At 36.7% G+C, this 21347-nt stretch overlaps 1 protein-coding gene across 15 annotated transcripts in view; it reads right to left on the bottom strand.

The window, feature by feature from the left end:
• The window catches only part of OSBPL8 (oxysterol binding protein like 8), a 169629-nt gene that overhangs the window by 85586 nt on the left and 62696 nt on the right, over positions 1-21347 (bottom strand). For 5 of the 15 annotated variants that reach the window (XM_036301003.1, XM_036301002.1, XM_036301004.1 and 2 more), the window contains 2 exons: positions 15452-15490; positions 8330-8366 (listed from right to left, as the gene is read on the bottom strand). The exons of 2 other annotated variants lie outside the window; for them this stretch is intronic. In XM_036301003.1, coding sequence (XP_036156896.1) covers positions 8330-8366; positions 15452-15490 — 76 coding nt within the window. Of the gene's footprint in view, positions 1-8329; positions 8367-9836; positions 9953-15451; positions 15491-19330; positions 19420-21347 lie in introns of those variants that run through there. 8 more of the 15 variants (XM_036301005.1, XM_036301008.1, XM_036301007.1 and 5 more) reach the window with 5 other exon arrangements.

Raw genomic sequence — 21347 nt, 5'->3', positions numbered from 1 at the left:
AATACATATGGGTTTGGTACTATCCGCGGATTCAGTCATCCATCGGCAATCTTAGAATTTATCCTCAGTAGATAAGGAGGAACTACTGTACACTGAAAACTGTTAAGACACTGATGAAAGAAGTTGAAGAAGATATAAATATATTGAAAGATATTCCATGCTGATGGAATAGAAGAATTAACACTGTTAAAATGTCCATACTACCCAAAGCAATCTACAGATTCAATGCAATCCCTATGAAAATTTTAATGGCATTTTCACATAAATAGAACAAATAATCCTAAAATTTGTATGGAACCACAGAAGACCCTACAGAGTCAAAGTAATCTCGAGAAAGAACAAGACTGAAGGCATTAAGCTCCCAGATTTCAAACTATATTACAAAGCTATAGTAATCTAAACAATATGGTATTAGCTATAAAAAAAAGTCATACGGCCGAAACCTGTTTGGCTCAGTCGATAGAGCGTCGGCCTGCGGACTGAAGGGTCCCAGGTTCGATTCCGGTCAAGGGCATGTACCTGGGTTGCGGACACATCCCCAGTAGGAGATGTGCAGGAGGCGGCTGATCGATGTTTCTCTCCCAACGATGTTTCTAACTCTCTATCTCTCTCCCTTCCTCTCTGTAAAAAATCAATAAAATATATTTAAAAAAAAAAAAGTCATACGATCAGTAGAACAGGACAGAGAGCCCAGAAATAAACCCACACCTACATGGGCAACTAATTTATGACAAAGAAGCCAAGAATATACAATGAGGTAAAGGACAGCTTCTTCAATAAGTAGTCCTGGGAAAAGTGTATAGTCACATACAAAAGAATGAAACTAGATTGCTGACACCTTACACAAAAATTAACTCAAAATGAATTAAAGACTTGAATGGAAGACTGAAACCATAACACTCCTAGAAGAAAACATACACAATAAGCTCCTTTCCTTGGTGATGATTTTTGGATCGGACAATAGCAAAAATAAATAAATGGGACTACATCAAACTAAAAAGCTTCCGCACAGCAAAGGAACCATCAACAAAATGAGAAGATAACTAAATGTGAGAAAATATTTGCAAACCAAATATCTGATAAGTGGATATAATATCCAAAATATATAAAGAACTAATACAACTCAATAGCAAAAAAGAAATAAAATCCTAATAAAAATGGACAGAGTATCTAAATACACATTTTTTTTCCAAAAAATACACAGATGTTCAACAGGCACATGAAAAAGTGCTCAACTTCATTAATCATCACATAAATGCAAGTGGTAACTACATAAGATATCATCCTACACCTCCTTAGAATGACTATTATTTTTAAAATCAAGAAATAAAAAGTGTTGGCAAGGATGTGGAGAAAAGAAAATCCTTTGCACTGATGGTGGGAATATAAATTGGTACAGCCACTATGGAAAACAATATAGAGGTTCCTAAAAAAATTAAAAATAGAACTAACATATGTTTCAGCAATTCCATTTCTGTGTATTTACCTAAGAAAATGAGAACACTAAGTTGAAAAGAAATATGCTCCCCCATTTTCACTGCAGCATTATTTACAATAGCCAAGGGAAGTGTCTATCAATGGGTAAATGGATAAAGAAAATGTGGTTCCTATAAACAATGGAATATTATTCAGCATTAAAAAGAATGAAATCTTTATATTTGGGACAACATGGATGGACCTTGACAGCATTATGCTAAGTGAAATAAGTCATACAGAGAAAGACAAATAAGGTATGTAGAATCAAAAAGGACAAACAACAAAAAAACTTAGCTTATAGATACAGAGAAGAGACTGGTGGTTGCCAGAGGTGAAGAGGTTGAGAGGGGTTGCAAAATGGGTGAAGGGGGTCAAAGGTTCAAACTTCTAATTATAAGATAAAAAAGTCAAGTGGATGTAAAATACAGCCTGGAAACTATAATTAACAATACTGTATAGCATATTTGAAAGGTGCTAAGAGAGCATATCTTAAAAATTCTCATCACAAGAAAAAAATCTATATGTATTGTGATAGATGTTAACTAAACTTATTATGATCATTTTGAAATATATATGAATACTGAATCATTATGCAGTATACCTGAAACCAATATAATGTTGTATGTCAATTATGCCTCAATAAAATATTTTTAATACAAAAAAAGAAAAATGGGAGGGAAACTCGAATGGTGATTTCATGGAAGAAAAATGCAAATGATCAATAAATATATAAAAAAGATGCTCACCTTCTTTAGTAATCAGAAAAACACAAATCAAGATCACAATGAAATTAATATTTTACACTCAGTAAAACTGACAAAAATTAATCAGTCTGATAATAACAAATAGATACGGGTGAGATCAATCAGACATTTGAAGCACTGATGGTGGGGTATAAACCAAAATAAGCACTTTGGAAAACTGCTTAGATCTGTCTTAATAAAGTGATTTCAGCATACCCTACGAGTCCAACAATTCCACTCTTAGCTTTATAACTAGAAATACTCTTAAACATGTGTAGCAAAAGACAAAAATAAGAATGTTGACAGCAACATTGTTCAAAGTAACAAAAATCAAAACAACTTAAATACTCATCAACTGAAAATAAAATGGATTTATATATTATGGTATATGCCTATAATGAAATAGTATGTAGCACTGAAAAAGGAGTGATCTTAGCTATACCCAATAGCATGGCTGAATCTTGGAAATAAAATGTTAAAAAACAAGTCCTAAAACATGACATGTTGTCATGCTACCATTCTCATAAAATTAAAAACCAAGTAAACCTTAGTGATACATACATAATTAAAAATAACATAAAAGTCTATTTTAAAAAAGTAAAGAATGATAAAATACAAAATAGTCATCACCTCTGGCACAGGAAAAGAAGAGAAGAAGCACACAAATGGACATGAAATATTTTTAAGATTCATGTTCTTAAGTGGTAAATTCAAAGTGTCTTAACTGTATAATCATGCTTTATAATTTACATATGCTACATTTTTTGTAGTATCAGGCAGTACATTAAGGCTAATTTAAAATACATTATGAGAAGGACAACTAATAGAATTAAAGTATGCTTTAGTGTTCGTCAGTGAGACATAGGTATCTATGTCTTGAATAACTTTACCATATAAAAAAAGGCAATAGTCTAAGAAGTGAATATTTAGTTCCATTCACCCCTAACTTCTTACTGATTGAGGTATTACTGCTTATGATTTTGATAACCTTGAAGTGGGAAGGTTGTAGAAATAGCAATGTACAGAAAGTGCATTTTCCTACTTTTTCTCTTACCCCATTCATAAACATTAACATTATACACAGAAAAAGGAATTTTCACATTATAAAAGTCATCTTGATAGCTTACATCATTTGCACAATTGTAGACTAGTTAAGTATAAGCTTAAAAAGGGTAGTGACTTTGTTTTTATTTGTATCCCTTGAAATAAAAGTGACAATAAATCCATGCTAAATGACTGAATAAATATTTGACGAATGAATGACTGCATGATTTCAGTGTAATGTCTAACATTACAATCAATTACTTCACATACTAATGATAGCATTACAGTGCCCTCTCATGGTTGTATTTTGTAGTGGAAGTAAAGTAACCTACTTTGCTATTCATATTGTTTTACTATCTTAACTACAGTAAAATTAATCACAATGGAATAATTAGCAGTAACATATTAACATACCAACTGCAACTTCTAAGGAGAATATGACTCTGTAACTATCATTCTTTACTTTCTGAATTCAACTCATCAATATAAAATCTGAAGAACTGTATAAGCTTCAAAGTCTGGTATTTGCCCTTAATCTAAGTGAAAGCTAAGATAAGCTGAAGTTAAGTAAATATTTTAAAGTCATAAATGATCTCTACATAAATTCTAAATCTCCCCTTACAGATGGTATAACTTTTCCCAAATACTTAAATATATTAAATATGTTGGTAGATATAAAATTATAGCTTTTTCATTCAATAGTACAGATCCTAATGAAGTACTATGTGAAATTACTTTCCATTTTAAAAAACATATGGTCTCCATGAAATAATTATACAGTCCCCTTTTAACAGTTGATAGAGCACAATATAAACGATCCCTAATATATGCTGTATATTTTTATTTCTATAGGCATAAAATATACAATAAATTTCTTATATTCCAAGTAAATTAAAGACCTCCACTTATAAAACCCAGTCCCCAAATTAGAATCATTTCAATTGATATTAAAAATTAAATTCTATTGCCGAAACCGGTTTGGCTCAGTGGATGGAGCGTCGGCCTGCGGACTGAGGGGTCCCAGGTTCGATTCCGGTCAAGGGCGTGTACCTGGGTTGCGGGCATATCCCCAGTGGGAGATGTGCAGGAGGCAGCTGATCGATGTTTCTCTCTCATTGATGTTTCTGGCTCTCTGTCTCTCTCCCTTCCTCTCTGTAAAAAATCAATAAAATATATTTTTTTAAAAAAATTAAATTCTATTTATAAAGTTCAGCTATGTCAATCAGTTCATCTGAGCCAACATTTGAATGTATAAGGTAATTAGAGTAACTGAAAAATCCATTGAAAATATCTGCCAGGTAAAGATAGTTTCTTCTATAAATGGTGTTAGGAAAGCTGGACAGGTACATGCAAAAAAAAAAAAAAATGAAACTAGACCACCAACTTATACCATTTACAAAAATAAACTCAAAAGAGATAAAAGACTTAAATGTAAGATGGGAAACCGTAAAAATCCTAGAAGAAAACAAAGGCAGTAAAATCTCAGACATCTCACCTAGCAATATTTTCACCGATACATTGCCAAAGGCAAGGGAAACAAAGGAAAATATACACAAATGGGACTACATAAAAATAAAAAGCTTCTGCACAGCAAAAGAAACCATTAACAAAATGAAAAGAGAACATACTTTGGTAAAAGTTATGTGCCAATGATACATCAGATAAGGGATTAATTTCCAAAATATACAAAGAGCTCATACAACTCAACACCAGGAAGACAAACAATCCATTCTAAAAAATCGGCAAAGGACCTGAACAGACACTTCTCCAAAGAGAACATACCGATGGCCAATAAACATGAAAAAATGTTCAAATTCGCTCATCATCAAAGAGATGCAAATTAAAATTACAATGAGGTATCACCTCACACCTGCCAGAATGGCTACTATCAATAAATCAATGAATAGCAAGTGCTGGTGAGGATGTGAAGAAAAGAGAACCCTATAGTAGACTGCTGATGGGAATGCAGACTGGTGCAGCCATTATGGAAAATGGTATGGAGTTTATAAAAATATTCAAAATGGATCTGCCATTTTACCCAGTAATCCCACTTCTAGGTATATATCCCTAAAGAATCCCAAAACACCAATTAGAAAGAATGTATGTACCCCTGTGTTCATAGCAGCATTTATTTACAACAGTTAAGTGCCCAAGTGCCCATCAGTAGATGAGTGAATAAAAAAATTGTGGTACATTTACACCATGGAATACCATACAGCTGTGAAAAAGGAGCTCTTACCCTTTAAGATTGCATGGAGGGACTGGGAGAGTATTATGCTAAGCGAAATAAGCCAGTTAGAGAAAGACAAATTGTCTCACATGTGGACTATAATGAACAAAATAAACTAATGAACAAAATAGGTCCAGAGGTATGGATGCTTGGAACAGAATAATAGATCTCAGGGGACAGGAAGAGATTAACCAAAGAACATATATGCACATATGCATAAGTTAGGAACACAGCCAATAGTATGGGGAAGGCCTGGGGTGGGGCGCGGTTGGGTGGAGGAAGGCAAAAAGGGAGAATGGGAGACATCTGTAATACTGTCAACAACAACAAAACACACACACACACAAACACACACACACACACACACACACACACACACAAGAAAGAAAATATCTGTCATGCATCACAAATAAAGCTGAATAAGAAAACAAAAATGTTTTGGTATTTGTGTACTTTCAAAATTTCTACTATTCTAATAATGCTGATTGTATAATAAACAATATATTTAAAATACTATAAATTACTGCAGTTAAAAAAGGAATTTTAGCGTATTACCTTAAATCATCTCTCTTTTTTAAAAAAATAATACTATGGGGCGCGGTTACAGTGTTTTGGCCAGGTTCAAGCCTCGGACTAATGAAAGGACAGGGCCTTTCATTGCCACGTGCAAGTCCCAGCTGGAGGGCAGGACCCTCCCAGCACAATCATAGCCAACGGCTATGGTTGTAAGCTTGACCCTATGGTCCAAACACGTAGCCCCACATGCCTTGTGACAGAGTTCGGGTGCATGTAGTTAAGTGAGGATGAAACTCACGAGAATGCTGTAAACAACGTGATCACGCCCCTACTTTGCCTCGTGGCATCTGCTATAAAATAAAGACACGGCTTGTGGGCGCTGGCGCTGTCTCCTCACTAGGGAGCAGCGTCCCACCGAGACCCAGCTTTCATTCTCTTGTCTGTCTTTTCTCAATCCTTTCACCCCCCCACTCAGGGTCACTGAACCAGGCTGAGCTGGCATGGCACATAACACGCCCTGGGGCTGAGTATGCCATGGCCGTGTCGGCTCCCCACATAATACATTAGAGACAAATAGCAATTGTTTTAGATCAAATAATTTTAGAACTAGAAGAAATCTTGCCATTATTTTGCTTAGTCCCTTCCTTTTGCCAATGGAACAACAAAATGAACCCTAAAGGAATGAGCAAATTTACAACAGTCAGATATATATTTCATAAAAAATACTAAAACTTCCTAAGTCAATATAATTTCCACATTGCTTTTAATAAAGTTAAAAATCTTTGTCCAATTCACAATGCAGTCATATTTTAATTATTGAAAACCAGTAGAAGACACACTGGGTAAGTAACCAATTCTAATTTCTTGGACATTTCAGTTCTTAGCTTCAGTATCTTCATCTTTTTAGATGACATCTGAAGTTCCTTTCATCTCAGTAATTCTATTGATTTTTTTTTTAAATCCTCACCCGAGGATATGTTTTATTGATTTTTGAGAGAGAGAGAGAGAGAGAGAGAGAGAGAGAGAGAGAGAGAGAGAGAGAGAGAGAGAGAGAAACACCAATCAGTTGCTTCCTGTACACACTCCAACCAGGGATAGAACCCGCAACCTATGTACGTGCCCTAACCTAGAATCAAACTCATAACCTGTTTAGTGCACAGGACAATGCTCCAAACAATTGAGCCATCAGGCCAGGGCAGTAATTCTGTGACTTTTAATACAAAACTTTAAAACAAAAGTTTCCCCTGTTACAATGCTTTAAAATTATCTATTCACTAGAGACCCAGTGCATGAATTTGTACATGGTGGGAGGGGGGTCCCCTTGGCCTGGCTGGCGATTGGGGCCAGCCGGCCAGGGAGAGGGACTGCAGGAGGTTGGCCATGGGAGCTCACTGACCACCCGGCCAGCCGGGGGGAGGAACCGCAGGAGGTTGGCCGGCTGTGGGAGGTTAACTGTGGGGATCACTGACCACCAGGGGGCAGCTTCTGTGTGGAGCATCTGGCCCCTGGTGGTCAGTGCACATCATAGCTACTGGCCAGTCATCCAGTCGCTTAGGCTTTTATATACATATATAGACTAGAGGCCCGGTGCACAAAATTCATGCAAGGGGCTCAGCTCCTGCCGCCGTGGCAGCCACCTCCTCTGCCTCGGCCCCGGCCGCCATGGCTTCATCTGGAAGGACATCTGGTCTAATTAGCATATTATGCTTTATTGTTATAGATGAGTCTAACTCCCTTGCTAGACTATAATGATCCTTATGGGCAGAGCATAGGTTTTATTCATCGTGTATCCTCCAAAGCTAACAGTGCAGGTTAAAAAAAAAGGGGGGGGGGGGGCGGGAAGACATCTTCTAAATTCCTAAGATGAAACATGTTTCACTTATGAAATCCCAAAGTATAAATAATACATTTCATAACCAAATTATTATGTAAAAATTCTGACAAAACAAAACAGTATTTCTCATTGTCATATGGCAGTGAATTTTTTAAGACCATGTCCAGCCTCAAAGTAGCCTGACCTATTTTTCATGATGATTGCAGAAAGGAATACTATGGAGAAAAGGTCCTAAATTATTAACTAGATAATTAAGTAAATAATCTATCCTTAGATAATCCAGATGTAAATATACAAATACTATCAATCTCAGACGGACATTGTCAACAGATAAGCACTAAATGATGATATTCTTTATATTTCACTGTCTGGAAAGAAAAGTAGAACACTTAAATAATCAAAACAAAAATACCGCATGCCTTTTATAAGTACACATCAAAATATTATCATGTCTCCAAACATGCCATTTGAACTTTAGCTACTTACTTGGTGGGCCAAGGACATCTTTGCTATCACCAAGAAGCTTTTAATGCAGTGTAATTGAGCAGCGAACAAATACAATCCAAACAAGGAAGAAGCACAATGCATCAGGATTGAAGCAGCAGTGAAACAAAAGGACAAGGAAAATAGCATTAGTTTATAAGTAGAAAGCACATGCACATCAATCCTAATAATCACAATTCAGAAGGAATTTCCTTTTCCACACATAAAAAGATCTTGGCTTAGGCATTACCCAATATTTGTTTTATTCTGGAAAATGAAGGTAGAAAGAGAAAAATGAAATCACCTAAGTATTTTGTTTTGAAAATTACCCAAGTCAAAAACTACTTTCAATTAGAATTTAAGATATGGGTTAGGAGTAGTAAAAATTATTTAGAAATGTAAGGTTCAGCCAAAATGTATTCATTCTTAAATTTAAATAGTTTAAAATTATATAGCACCCATGCACTATTAAGTATTAGTTCTGCATGCCAAGAAAGCACTTAATACTATATGGTAATACAGTCTATTTTTTCTATAAAAAGAAAGGAACATTTACTGAGTGCTTATTATGTTCCAAGCATTGTGCAAAGACCTTTTTACAAAGATATCAACAAAGTAATACAATTATTTTCTCAAATGCCAAAAACACAAAGAGGAATATTGATTAGAATGATAAATTTTATTAAGTCAGACAGAATTTCCTTAGGGCCTACTAAATATCAACCATACCACCTAGAGTTACTAATCTTTAGGAAGTTATAAGACCCAATTCTTAAATGAATAACTTGAAATCAACTAAAAGAAACAGAAAAAAAGATTGCTGACTTTTAGTTACTATTTAAACATACAACATTACACTAAATGTCACCTACGGACAAGTGTTTTGGTTTTCCTTAGTAGGGACAAAGTCATTAGCTCTCCTTCATTTCAAATACCAACTATGATAACATAACAAAACTAAAATAACAAAAACAAATATTCCCACCAATTACATTATTGCTTGGCCTTATTTAAGGGGAACGAGGGAGTCTTAATTGGTTATGACAATTAATAGCAGTTGTTTGTTTTGGGCTTCTGTTGTCTCCTAGGAAAAAATCTTGGCCCTGTTAGTTCCCTGAAGTGATGGTTATTTCACAATGCTTGAAATTATTTTCCAATGCCTTTTAAAGGCATTTGCTTAAAAAAATAAATAAAGGCATATGCTTTATTGATTTTCCTATAGTTGCCCATTTAAGTGCATTTTTTTTTAATAAACTGATTTCAATTTCACAGGATAAGAAAACATCCCACAACTTCAGTGACAATGAACTAATTATGCTAAAGTCCTTACTACCATGTGAGAACAACTAGCAAGCATGTGGTAAGAGATATTTATGGTAGGCAATCTCTAAAAGGGCACAGTGATCCCCACTTCTTGGTATATAATCTCCTTGCTGAAATCACTTCTAATGAACAGAATATGGCAAAAGAAAGGGATGTTACTTCTAAGATTCGATTGTAAAAAGATTACCACTTCCATCTTGTTTGGAGTCTCACATTTTTTCTTAGGTAGATCATCAGGGAAAGCCAGTTGCCCAGCCTTGTAGAGGCCCAGGACTCAGAGAAACACGTCTGTCAATAATCACTAAGTAAACTTTCAAGTGAATTTCCCACCTTGACCCTTCTCACCTGCCCTTCCAACCCACCCAGTCAAGCGTTCAAGCAAGACTGCAGCAGGGCCAGCCAGCATGGCTCAGTAGTTGAGTGCTGACCTATGAACCCCGAGGAATTCACACTTAGATTCCTGATCAGGGCACTTGCCCAGGTTGCGGGCTCGATCCCCAGTGAGGGGCATGCAGGAGGCAGCTGATCAATGATTCTCATCATTGATGTTTCTATCTCTCTCTCCCTCTCCCTTCCTCTCTAAAAATCAATAAGAATATATTTTTTAAAAAAAGACTGCAGCAGGCCCCCTTCTCAGTGGCTTGACTGCAACTATATAGAGATTTTGAGCCAGAGACAACTAGCAAAGCTGTTCTTGGATTCCTGACCTACAGAAATTGTAAGATAATAAATGCTTTTCATTTTATACCACTTACTTTTAGGATGATAAGCTAACACCAATAAATATAACATTGGAAATGGAAAGAAGTTAAGAAATTGACAGAGACAGCTGTGGGAAACTACAAATGTTTCACAGACATTTTCTAAAAAAATGTTCCTGTACTAATATGAATAATTACTAGTTTCCCTAGTTTTATCAGGAACTTCCTAACTGAAAGTAATGGTTCTAAACCAGCAATTCTCAACCTGTGGGTCGCGACCCCTTTGGGAGTCGAACGACCCTTTCACAGGGGTCGCCTAAGACCATCGGAAAACACATATATAATTACATATTGTTTTTGTGATTAATCACTATGCTTTAATTATGTTCAATTTGTAACAATGAAATTGGGGGTCACCACAATATGAGGAATTGTATTAAAGGGTCGCAGCATTAGGGAGGTTGAGAACCACTGTTCTAAACATTTATACATGGTTGGGAGTGTTTAATTTCACAAGGTTGGTCATATTTGAAGGTTTTTGAGTTGGGTTTAAATTTACTTTCATTGTACAGTTCTGTTATATTCTCAATTTTTGTTGATTAATAGCATTTTCTCAACTTCTGTACAGTTGTACTCCTTGCCTGCTTATTCCCAGAAAAAAATCCTTAGTACACACAGCAATTTCTGAATATTTGTTTCAAAGTATGCTGGCTTTCAATTTTATATCCTAAAGCATCTTTGTGTCACATAAATCTAATTCTATTGACTTAATCTAATATTATTTTCAGATTAAGAAAATGAATAATAATTAAAATAAGCATAGTCTAGTACAATCATAGATCCATCCATGCATCTAAATATTTACTGAACGTCTACTATATAGACCGGTATTACTTTAGATACCAAGAAATATACTAGTGAGCAAAACAGACAAAAATCCTGTCTTTGTGGCAGTTATGTTCTAATGGGGGTGATGAACAATGACATAATAAACACGCAAAAATATGTAAGAAAATTCGGACATATAAAATGTTAAGAAAGAGGGAGTTAAAATTTTAGATAGAGCTCTGGCCGGTTTGGCTCAGTGGATATAGCGTCGGCCTGTGACTCAGGGGTCCCAGGTTTGATTCCAGTCAAGGGCATGTGCCTTGGTTGCGGGCACATGCCCAGTGGGGAGTGTGCAGGAGGCAGCTGATCGATGTTTCTCTCTCATCAATGTTTCTAACTCTCTGTCCCTCTTCCTTCCTCTCTGTAAAAAATCAATAAAATATATTTTAAAAAAAAATTTAGATAGAGTGTCCTAAGAAGACTTCCCCACTACAGGGTTGACTGAGTAAAATGAGGTTAATTTACCTTAGGACATAAAAAGGAAGAGTATTCCAGGCAGAGGGAGGAGCAAGTATAGAGTAGAATATTGATAAGGAAGCAAGTTTGGAGTGTTTGAGGACTAGTAAAAAGGCCAAAGAGGCTGAAATACACTGCAAGCAGGAGAGTGTTAGGAGGAGATAAAGTCAAAGAAGTAAATGGGTGTCAGATTGTACGGAATTTTATAAGACCTAGCCATAACTTTGATTTTATTCTGAATGAAATGAGGGCCACTGATTGGCTCTATGAAAATGAGTGACATAATCTGATTATTTTTTAATAGAATTGCTCTGGCTGCTATGTTGAGACTAGACCAGGGACAAGGATATATAATCAGTTAGGAGGTTACTGCAATAAACTAGGGAAGAGATGAAGGAGACTTGAACCAAAGTGGTAGCAGTGAGAGTGATGAGAAGTAGCTGATATCTGAATATATTTTTAAAATAAAGCCAACAGGATTTCCAAATAGACCAACTATGGGATAAAAAAAAAAAAAGAGGAATCAAAATGATGTCAAATGTTGAGGTCTGAGCACTCGGAGGGACAGAATTGCCATTATCTGAGATGCAAAAGACAGCAAGAGCAACTAGTTTACAGGGAGAAATGTAAGTAGCTCAGTTTGGAACAGGTCAAGTTTGAAATGCCTGTTAGACATCCAAATAAAAATGTGAAACAGGCAGTTGGACAAACAGACCTGTATAGGGAAAGCTGTAAATTGGTAAGAAATTATTATAAACTGGAGGCCCAGTGCACGAAATTTGTGCACGGGTGGGGTCCCTAGGCCTGATTGATGATCAGGGCCAATCAGGTCCCCTGCCTCTCCGCCTCCCCACCACTTCCTTCCCTTGCCACATGCATCCGCCACCACCCACCCCCAGTTTCCCATCTCAGCCTGGGGCCCGGCCCCAATTGGGTGATGGGGACCTGCCAGCCGGGGGGAGGGGGAAGAGGGCCCAGGAGGTTGGCCGCCAGCCCTGAGAAGGGAGCCAGCCCTTGGCCCCCCTGGGAAAGGGGCCACATCTGCCGCCACCCACCCCCAGTTCCCGGTCCCAGCCTGGGGGCATGGCTGGGGGGAGGGACTGGGAGATTGACCAGCAGGCTCCATCGGTGATGGGGGCCTGTGGGCTAGGAGCAGCTCCTGAGTTGAGTGTCTGCCCCCTGGTGGTCAGTGTGCATCATAGCAACCAGTCCTTCTGTCGTAACAGTGGCTTTTAGGCTTTTATAGATACAGATTATGATGTTTGTGAAAGTTAGGCTATATTACCTATTAGATTAAAAAATGCCACAAGAATAAAGAACAGGCACCAGAAAACAAATAATGGAACAGAACTGAAATACTCCAAATAAAAGCAGAAGCACCATGAAAAATAAGCATGGCCTCAGAAACCTCCCCCAGGAAGATGTGGAAACCAAGGCATTAAATTGGGATGCAAGTGAAATCCTCCCAGAGTTGCTTGCACGTTTGAAATGCCTGTTAGACATCCAAATAAAAATGTGAAACAGGCAGTTGGACAAACAGACCTATATAAGGAAAGGTGTAAATTGGTAAGAAATTATTATAAACTGGAGGCCCAGTGAACGAAATTTGTGACATCTACACATAATTAAAGATTAGAAGTTAATTTTACTAAGTAACTTACTAACTTCTTATTCTTACCACTTTTAGGACCTGGATCTAATTTGTGCAGTTCCATATTGTATAATACATGAATAAAGACAATGTGAAATTACTGATGTGGAAACACTTTACACAAGCATCTTGTAAGATATTAAAAACAGACAAACAAAAAGCTAGCCACTTTCCTTGACTTTTATTAGCAAACCAAAATACTACTAGAATCTCCAAAGAATCTAGGAACGTTTCTTCAGCTTGTTCAGAAAAAGACCATTAAGATTTGACACACACATTTTCTTTGAGTAATTTATCATACTTACCATTATCCCTTAGACCAGTGGTTCTCAACCTTGACTGCACATTAGAATCACCTGGGAATCTTTTTAAAATCCTGATTTCTGCGCCTCATCCTCCAGAAATTCTGTGTCTTTGTTATGGGGTGGGGCCATAACATTAGTAACAAAGAAACAGAATTTCCGGAAGATGAGGCCCAGAAATCAGGATTTTAAAAAGATTCCCAGGTGATTCTAATGTGCAGCCAAGATTGAGAATCACTGCCTTAGACAATGTCCACACAGTCACCTCAATAATCTTTTTAACATATAAATAAATACTCTCTTTTGGCAGAAAGTATAGGCTGAAAATAGTAAAATTATACTGATATGCTAGTGTATTACCAACATACTTTAATTAAAAGCATGAAAGTCATTACTGAATTTAGTCTACAAATCTCAGAAAAAAGAACATTATGGAAAAAAATGTGATTTTACTTTAATGTACTTTTAAGTATTTGACATGAATAATTAGCATAAAATTTGCAATCTTTAAGAAATGTAAAGGAATAGGTAGAAGCTCATAATCAATCACACCTTGTGATCTGGGAAACCTGAGTCAGTCCAGAGCTATCCAGGACAGATAGCTACCCTGTTATACAAAATAATCCCATGAGATCTATACATCAACTTGATTCCATTGCCTTTAGCACAGCATCTCCTTAACATATACATTGATTTAAGTCATCTTTTGATCTTAAGTGAAAGCATAACAAGCTTATCAAGCACTGATATGAGTACACCTTGAAAATAAAGATTCAAGCAGGTGGAACCTCTACCCCAATAAAGCTAATCAGGTTGTATTCCTAGAAGCAATCCTACTGCAGCTGGCTCTCAGAAGCCACAATTCAGAAGCAGGATTATATAAAACATCTCAAGAGTGCTCTACTTAGTGTTATTTTTGGCCCTTACAGCAAGAAACTTCAGTGAGGGATATATAATGCAGCTGACATCTGCTTGTTCTTTCAACATATAACTGAATTTCTACATTCCTGCAATTGCCTGCAAAACATACACGTGCACATTTACCCCTGAGTTTTACAGGAGAGATTTTAAGCAATATTTTTTCTGGGAACCAGAGCTTATTACTGCTAAGAAAATATGATCTGACTGGCCAGGCATTTATTTTAAAATAAACTAATCACACATTTGATCCCACTTTTGACCCCCCACTTCTAGGAATGTATACTAAGGTCAAAATGGTCAAAAAGATGTATGTATGTATGTATGTATGTGTGTGTGTATATATCACAATATCATTTACAGTCCTCTAAAACAATAACCTATTTAAAACAAGGTATAAATTAAAAATATAGTCATACAATAAAATACTATCACTAGTAATTAAAGGTTTTTTTCACTGACTAAAAAACATCCATTATATATTGGCTTTTAAAAGGACTTTATTAAAAAGTATGTATGACTCAACTTCTCTAAAATTTCATATGTAAGATATACACATATTAACACACAGGAAATATGTCACCAAAATATTAACAGTGGTTAGCTTTATAAGGTAGAATTTTATTATATTTTATATTGTTTAAATATGCCACAGTACTATGTATTATTCTTATAGTAAAAATGATTATGCCTATTTACATTTTGAAAAAAATAAAAACATTTTTTAAACTAATCTTTTTAGGCTACATTAGCTACTTCTCAGAATGACAAAATAATCTATGATTAAATCCAATAAACATATATTTTAAGAATCCAACTTGAAATCCTAAAAAAAAAATATTAAAATGTTAACATTTCAAAAAATAACACCATATATATTACTCACTGTCTTTTCACCTTCAGCAACTTCTGAATATGGCAAGATCTAAAAAAGAAACAAATTTTCTCAGGAGTGATTTAATCTCATACACCAGAATCTGAATCTAGACAGCACCCACAGTTGAGTAAATGAATTAAGAGGTGCATTAATCTTTAAGTAGCAAAAAAAAAAAAGAAAGAAGAAGAAAGGAAGGAAGAAAGGAAGGAAGGAAGGAAGGAAGGAAGGAAGGAAGGAAGGAAGGAAGGAAGGAAGGGAGGAGTGCAATATTAAGCTTACACCAGAAACTAAATCCTTAAAAAAAAAATCCTGAGGCTTTAGGAAATTAGTCAATCTTCTAACCTGTGATGTTCTCTCTGGAATGTTCTTTGTTTTTTCACAGACCTTCATTACAAAGCATTGCTATCTGTATGTTCGGACATTATTGCAAATTAAGTTCTTGTTATAGAATTTTATTAACAAAGAAAGGGCTTTAGTTTGTTTTACAAAACATTATGTAATGAAGAGCACTCAGCAGTTTTCTTCAGAAACAAGATTCCACATCAATTTGCCTAATTTTTCAATGGTACCATCTTCCTAAATCCTTTAGTCATCTGAAACTCTTTTTCCCTTACATCTGAACAAGTCATTAAGTTCTGATGATTTTTACCTAGACAATGTCTTTCTCACACCAAGCCCTTTCTTTCAATTTCTATTAATACAATGTAGGGCCAGATCCACTTATCTCATTTATCAAATTTTGCATCTATCTCCCTTTCAATAGATATTCCTGCATTCAATCTCACTTCATTCATTTACTATGTTAGGTACTAAAATTCACAAACATGATAAAGACATGTTTCCTACTGTCAAGGCAATCACCATATATTGAAGACTATATGTATTGTGTAGTAATTTATTTGACAAGTTATCTCCAGTCTACCTAAATTACTCATTTTTGAAGCTAGCCTCATAATTAGCAAGTAATTTAACTTCTGTGAAGTTAATTTTTTCCTCTATGAATACATAATTATTAAAACTTACAACTTTCCAGACTTTGCTTTATAGATTTTTTTTTTGGTTAATCCTCACCTGAGGATATTTTCCCATTGATATTTTAGGTAGAGTGGAAGAGAAGGATAGAGACAGAGACAGAGAGAGAGAAACATCAATGTGAGAGAGACACATTGATTGGTTGCCTCCTGCACATGCCCCAACCAGGGCCAGGAATAGAGCCTGCAACCAAGGTTCATGCCCTTGATCAGAATCAAACCCAAGACCCTTCAGTCCATGGGCTGACAATCCATTGAACCAATCTGGCTAGGGCTGCTTTATAGATTTTTTTTTTTTTAAAGCAATATATAGACGTAAGGCAAAATTACTTAGTAGTAAAACAAATGACAAAGACTACGGATGGAGAAGGGAATGATTAATTTACCAACTATGACTTTAGCCATGTTGCTCCTCCTTAACTTAAAAACACTGATAGCACCCATTACTTAGAAAATAAGCTCCAAACACTGATATTTAAATTTTCTACAATTATTCACTCCACAGAAATGTTTTGATCTCCTATGAAATAGCCTTGCACTCCACAGCTCCACTTATGTAAATTCTATCTAGGAAAATTGATTGCTCAGAGTGATCTGCAATTTTGTACCTGCTTTCTTTTTGCTTCCCTGCTCAATAGCTCGAAAGTTCTCTGACCCTGAAGGCTCAACTCATAAGTAACTTCATTACTTATGTAATGAAGAGCACTCAGCAGCCAATTCTGCTACCAAACTTCAAGCTAAAGTTATCTTTCCCCAACTCTGGCCTTAAAATATCAACTTGTTTGTTTTTACAATTCATAGTTATCTTATAGTATTTTCTCTGTTGCTATCATAAAAATTAAACTGTTATTTAACTTTTTTCCTGGTATTATAATGGTCTAATACAGTTCTGTCAAATAGAACTTTCTGCAATGATGAAAATATTCTACTGGTATATCTATGCTAATCAATAGATATAGCTACATATAGCTATTAAATTGTTGAAATGTAGCGAGTGAGACTGAGAGATTAAATATTTAACTTAATTACTTTAAATGTAAATTTGCCATAAATAGTTGCCCTATTGGACAGCTCAGGTCTAGTACAACATTACCTTTCCCCAGCTCAACTTAATTGACCGTTCTCTATCTAGCATTTGCCACTACTGGCCACTCCTTTTCTCAAAACTCTCTTCCCTTTCCTAGTTTTCCAGCTATTTTCTCTGCTTTCTCTTCTTCCCTCTCTCTGCTTGGCTCCCTTCCTTTTCTGCCCGCTTAAGATAGTTATTTCCCAAGGCTGCATTCTGAAATCTCTCCTGTCCTCATTCAATATGCTTTCCCTGACTTGATTTTTAAATGGGCTCTATTCCCTGACAATTCCCCAAATTAGTTTCCCACCTACCCTCTCCTGAGCTCCAACCCCTTAAGGCCATCCCAATCACCTTCCCAGTATAATCATTCTTCTTACCCCAGATAAAATATCACATCCTTGGTTAAGGTCTTTCCTAACTTTCCATGTCAAGCATAACAAAGGGATACTATATCCCAGCCAGGAAGAAAAAGGGATATTCCATCTGATTGTCACTGCATCCTTCTATCAGGCAGAACTGCAGAAAGGAGCTCCACATGTTTCTAAGGACATTGCCCCTGTACCTCCATCTTCCTGACTAAGGAGGTGGAAAGACCTCTCACTCACCTTTCCCCCAAATCTCAACACTTACAGCCCAATCAGCAATCTGCCTAACAGGCCTGTGAGTTCCACACTTGGCTCTTTTCTCTGCCTAGAAAACTACATTTAGGACTCTGTTCAAAAGTCACTTCATCAGAAGACTTCCATGATATTCCTAGAAAACAACAACATCCATCCCCTATGCCAGTACTCTTTTTCTCCCCTGCTTTATTTTTCATCACAACAATCATCACATAACATCTATATATATAAAAGCCCAGTGACAAAATGGTGGAACGACCAGAATGGTAAGTCAAGCAGTCGCTATGATGCGAACTGACCACCAGAGGGCAGAAGCTCAATGCAGGAGCTGCTCCCTGGTGGTCAGTGTGCTCCCACAATGGGAGTGCCATTTGGCTGACCTGGATGAGTGGCACTCCCACAGCAGGAGCAGCCGCTTAGAGGGCGGGTCCACAGCCGTTCAGCTGACTGGGATGAGCGGCACTCCCACAGCAGCCCATCCCCACATGCCACGCCCTTCACCAGTGTACGAATCCATGCACTGGGCCTCGAGTAGTATATAATTATGTATTTTTTTCTTCCTCCACTAGAATGTTAGTTTCACTGGAGTAAGAACTTTGTTTTGTTCACTGTTGTACTGCTTAAAACTAGAACAGAACCTGACACATGGTAGACACTCAATAAATACTGAATAAATGCATAAATGAAAAGGGCATAATCATTATTATAATCCTAATATCTAGCAAAGGATTTTTTACATGTAGCTTGCTGAGTTTCTTGTTTACTAAATGAATTAGCTTAAATTCTCTACAGCAAAAACAAGTCTTATTCACCTTTATATTTTACAAAACTTAACATTCTGCACACTTAATATGGATACACAAAGAACTAATATGGATTACAATCATGAAATCTCTCCACAAGATTCCCTGGGTAAACAAATAAATATCTTAAATTTAATTTTCTTATTTGTTCATGAGAACTGTCCTAAAATTGTTATACTAAAAATTCAACATAGAAAAGTGCCTCAATGCTAAAAATATCCTTAGTTGTGCTTAACGCATATTCATATTTTCTTCAACTATCAGTCTTGGCTATCATCATATGCCCAAATTCCAATGTTAGGAATTCCCCCATCCTTTCTCTTAAATAATTCTGTCCTTTATAAATAACATTGTTACAGACTTACCATTGGTTTTTGGTAATGGAACAGAAATTGTATTTCTTTCAGTACTAGCGGTCTCTTGCCATGATTACATCAACCTCCTTCATCTAGGTCTTCATATACAAGGAAAGTTCAAAATCAATCAATATGTCAATTGTAACTAATGCCGTGCATCTGGTGAGACTGCTGGTGAAGTTTGTGGTTATGAAATCAGGGGGGAAAAGTGATTACTACTAAAAAAATAAACCCATAATCATGGCCTTTGACCTTACTAACATTCTCTTCTATATCCAACCTAACCATCCATGGTTACCTGAAAATGTTATGAATTAACAGAAACCATGTTATCACATCACAATCATGCCAGGATAGGTATGAAACTAGTTCTATGAGATAGCTCATGTATATAAATATTTCAGTGTATGATGCTTGCTCTTACGACCTATTTAAATTATTTTGATTTTGAGTCTGAAGTAAGAGCTTATGTTACTTGGAATTTCACTGTGGCCAATTCTCATACAGATGCATGAGCCTATATCCTATATTTAATCATGACCAGGATCTGAATTAAGACATAAGGACTAGTACAGCATAGGGAATATTGTCAATTAGCTATACTAATAAAAGGGTAATACGCTAATTAAACCGGGTCAACTGGACATCTTCCGGTCATCCAGTCCTCCTTCCAGACAAAGCCACGGTGGCAGGGGCCAAGGCAGAGGCGGTTAGGGGCAATCAGGCCGGCAAGGGAACAGTTAGCGGCGATCAGGCTGGCAGGGGAGGGCAGTTAGGTGCAATCAGCCAGCAGGGGAGGGCAGTTAGGGGCGATCAGGCCAGCAGACAGAAGGGTTAGGGGCGATCAGGCAAGCAGGCAGAGGCAGTTAGGGGCGATCAGGCAGGCAGGCAGAGTGGTTAGGGCGATTAGGCAAGCAGGCAGAGGCAGTTAGGGGCGATCAGGCAGGCAGGCAGAGTGGTTAGGGCGATTAGGCAGGCAGGCAGGGGAATGGTCCTGGACTGGAGAGGGTGCAGGCCGGGAAGAGGGACCCTCCCCCCCCCAATGCACAAATTTTGTGCACCAGGCCTCTAGTATTTTAATAACTATGTATGGTGTCAGGTGGGTACTAGACTTATCAGGGGATCGCTTTATAAGTTACATAAATATCTAAGCATGATGCTGTACAGCTAAAACTAATATAATATTGAATGTCAACTATAATTGAAAGGTAACTTTAAAAAAGACTTAAGGACTATATAGCAAATACTTTCCTTCTAGAATTCTATTCTATTTCTAACAAATGACTGATTGGTATATCATGGTGTTCAGCAGCAAGCCACAGGCAAGATTGTGAATAATATTACGAAAATATCAACCTCCATGATTCATAGTATCTACCACACATAAAAATGCAGTTAGCAATGGCTCTTCATGTGTCAGCAACTACATGGTGCCTAAATGCCAAAATATTCACCCCAGATAAAAAAGTCAAAATTAGTTACAGGTGAACAAAGCTTTGGGTTAAATAAAATAAATCATGTACTACATACTTTTCGAAGTATACATTAGGCAATGTATGTAAAAACTTTAAAGGAATGTTTAAAAAAGGCTAGGTATAAAACATATCCGTTTATACATAAACATATTATTAGCCTTTGCATCCAATGACAAGAATAACAGAATTAGAGTATCTGTATTGAAACCTTAACATACCCACTGACTAGCAAGGTGATCTTAGGAAAATTATAACCCCTTCAGAGCCTCAGTTTCTTCATCTCTTAAAACAGAGACAGTAATATATATTATATACTTCACAGTATTATGGAAACGATAAATGAGGTCAGGACTCATAAAAATTGTGCCAAAAAAATTGTTTTCTTTCCACACAAATATAGTAGCCCAAACACAACCATGACAGAGGAACATCATCAATTGGCTGCCTCCTGCACAGCCCCTATTGGGGATTGAGCCTGCAACCAGGGCATGTGACCTGACCAGCAATCAAACCAGCAACCTCCTGGTTCCTGGGTCAACACTCAACCTGAG

Source organism: Myotis myotis, unplaced genomic scaffold (genome assembly GCF_014108235.1).
Source record: "Myotis myotis isolate mMyoMyo1 unplaced genomic scaffold, mMyoMyo1.p scaffold_m19_p_3, whole genome shotgun sequence".
Taxonomy (NCBI): domain Eukaryota; kingdom Metazoa; phylum Chordata; class Mammalia; order Chiroptera; family Vespertilionidae; genus Myotis; species Myotis myotis.
The sequence above is the reverse complement of the archived record's forward strand: the minus strand, read 5'-3'. Positions and strand labels throughout refer to the sequence as shown.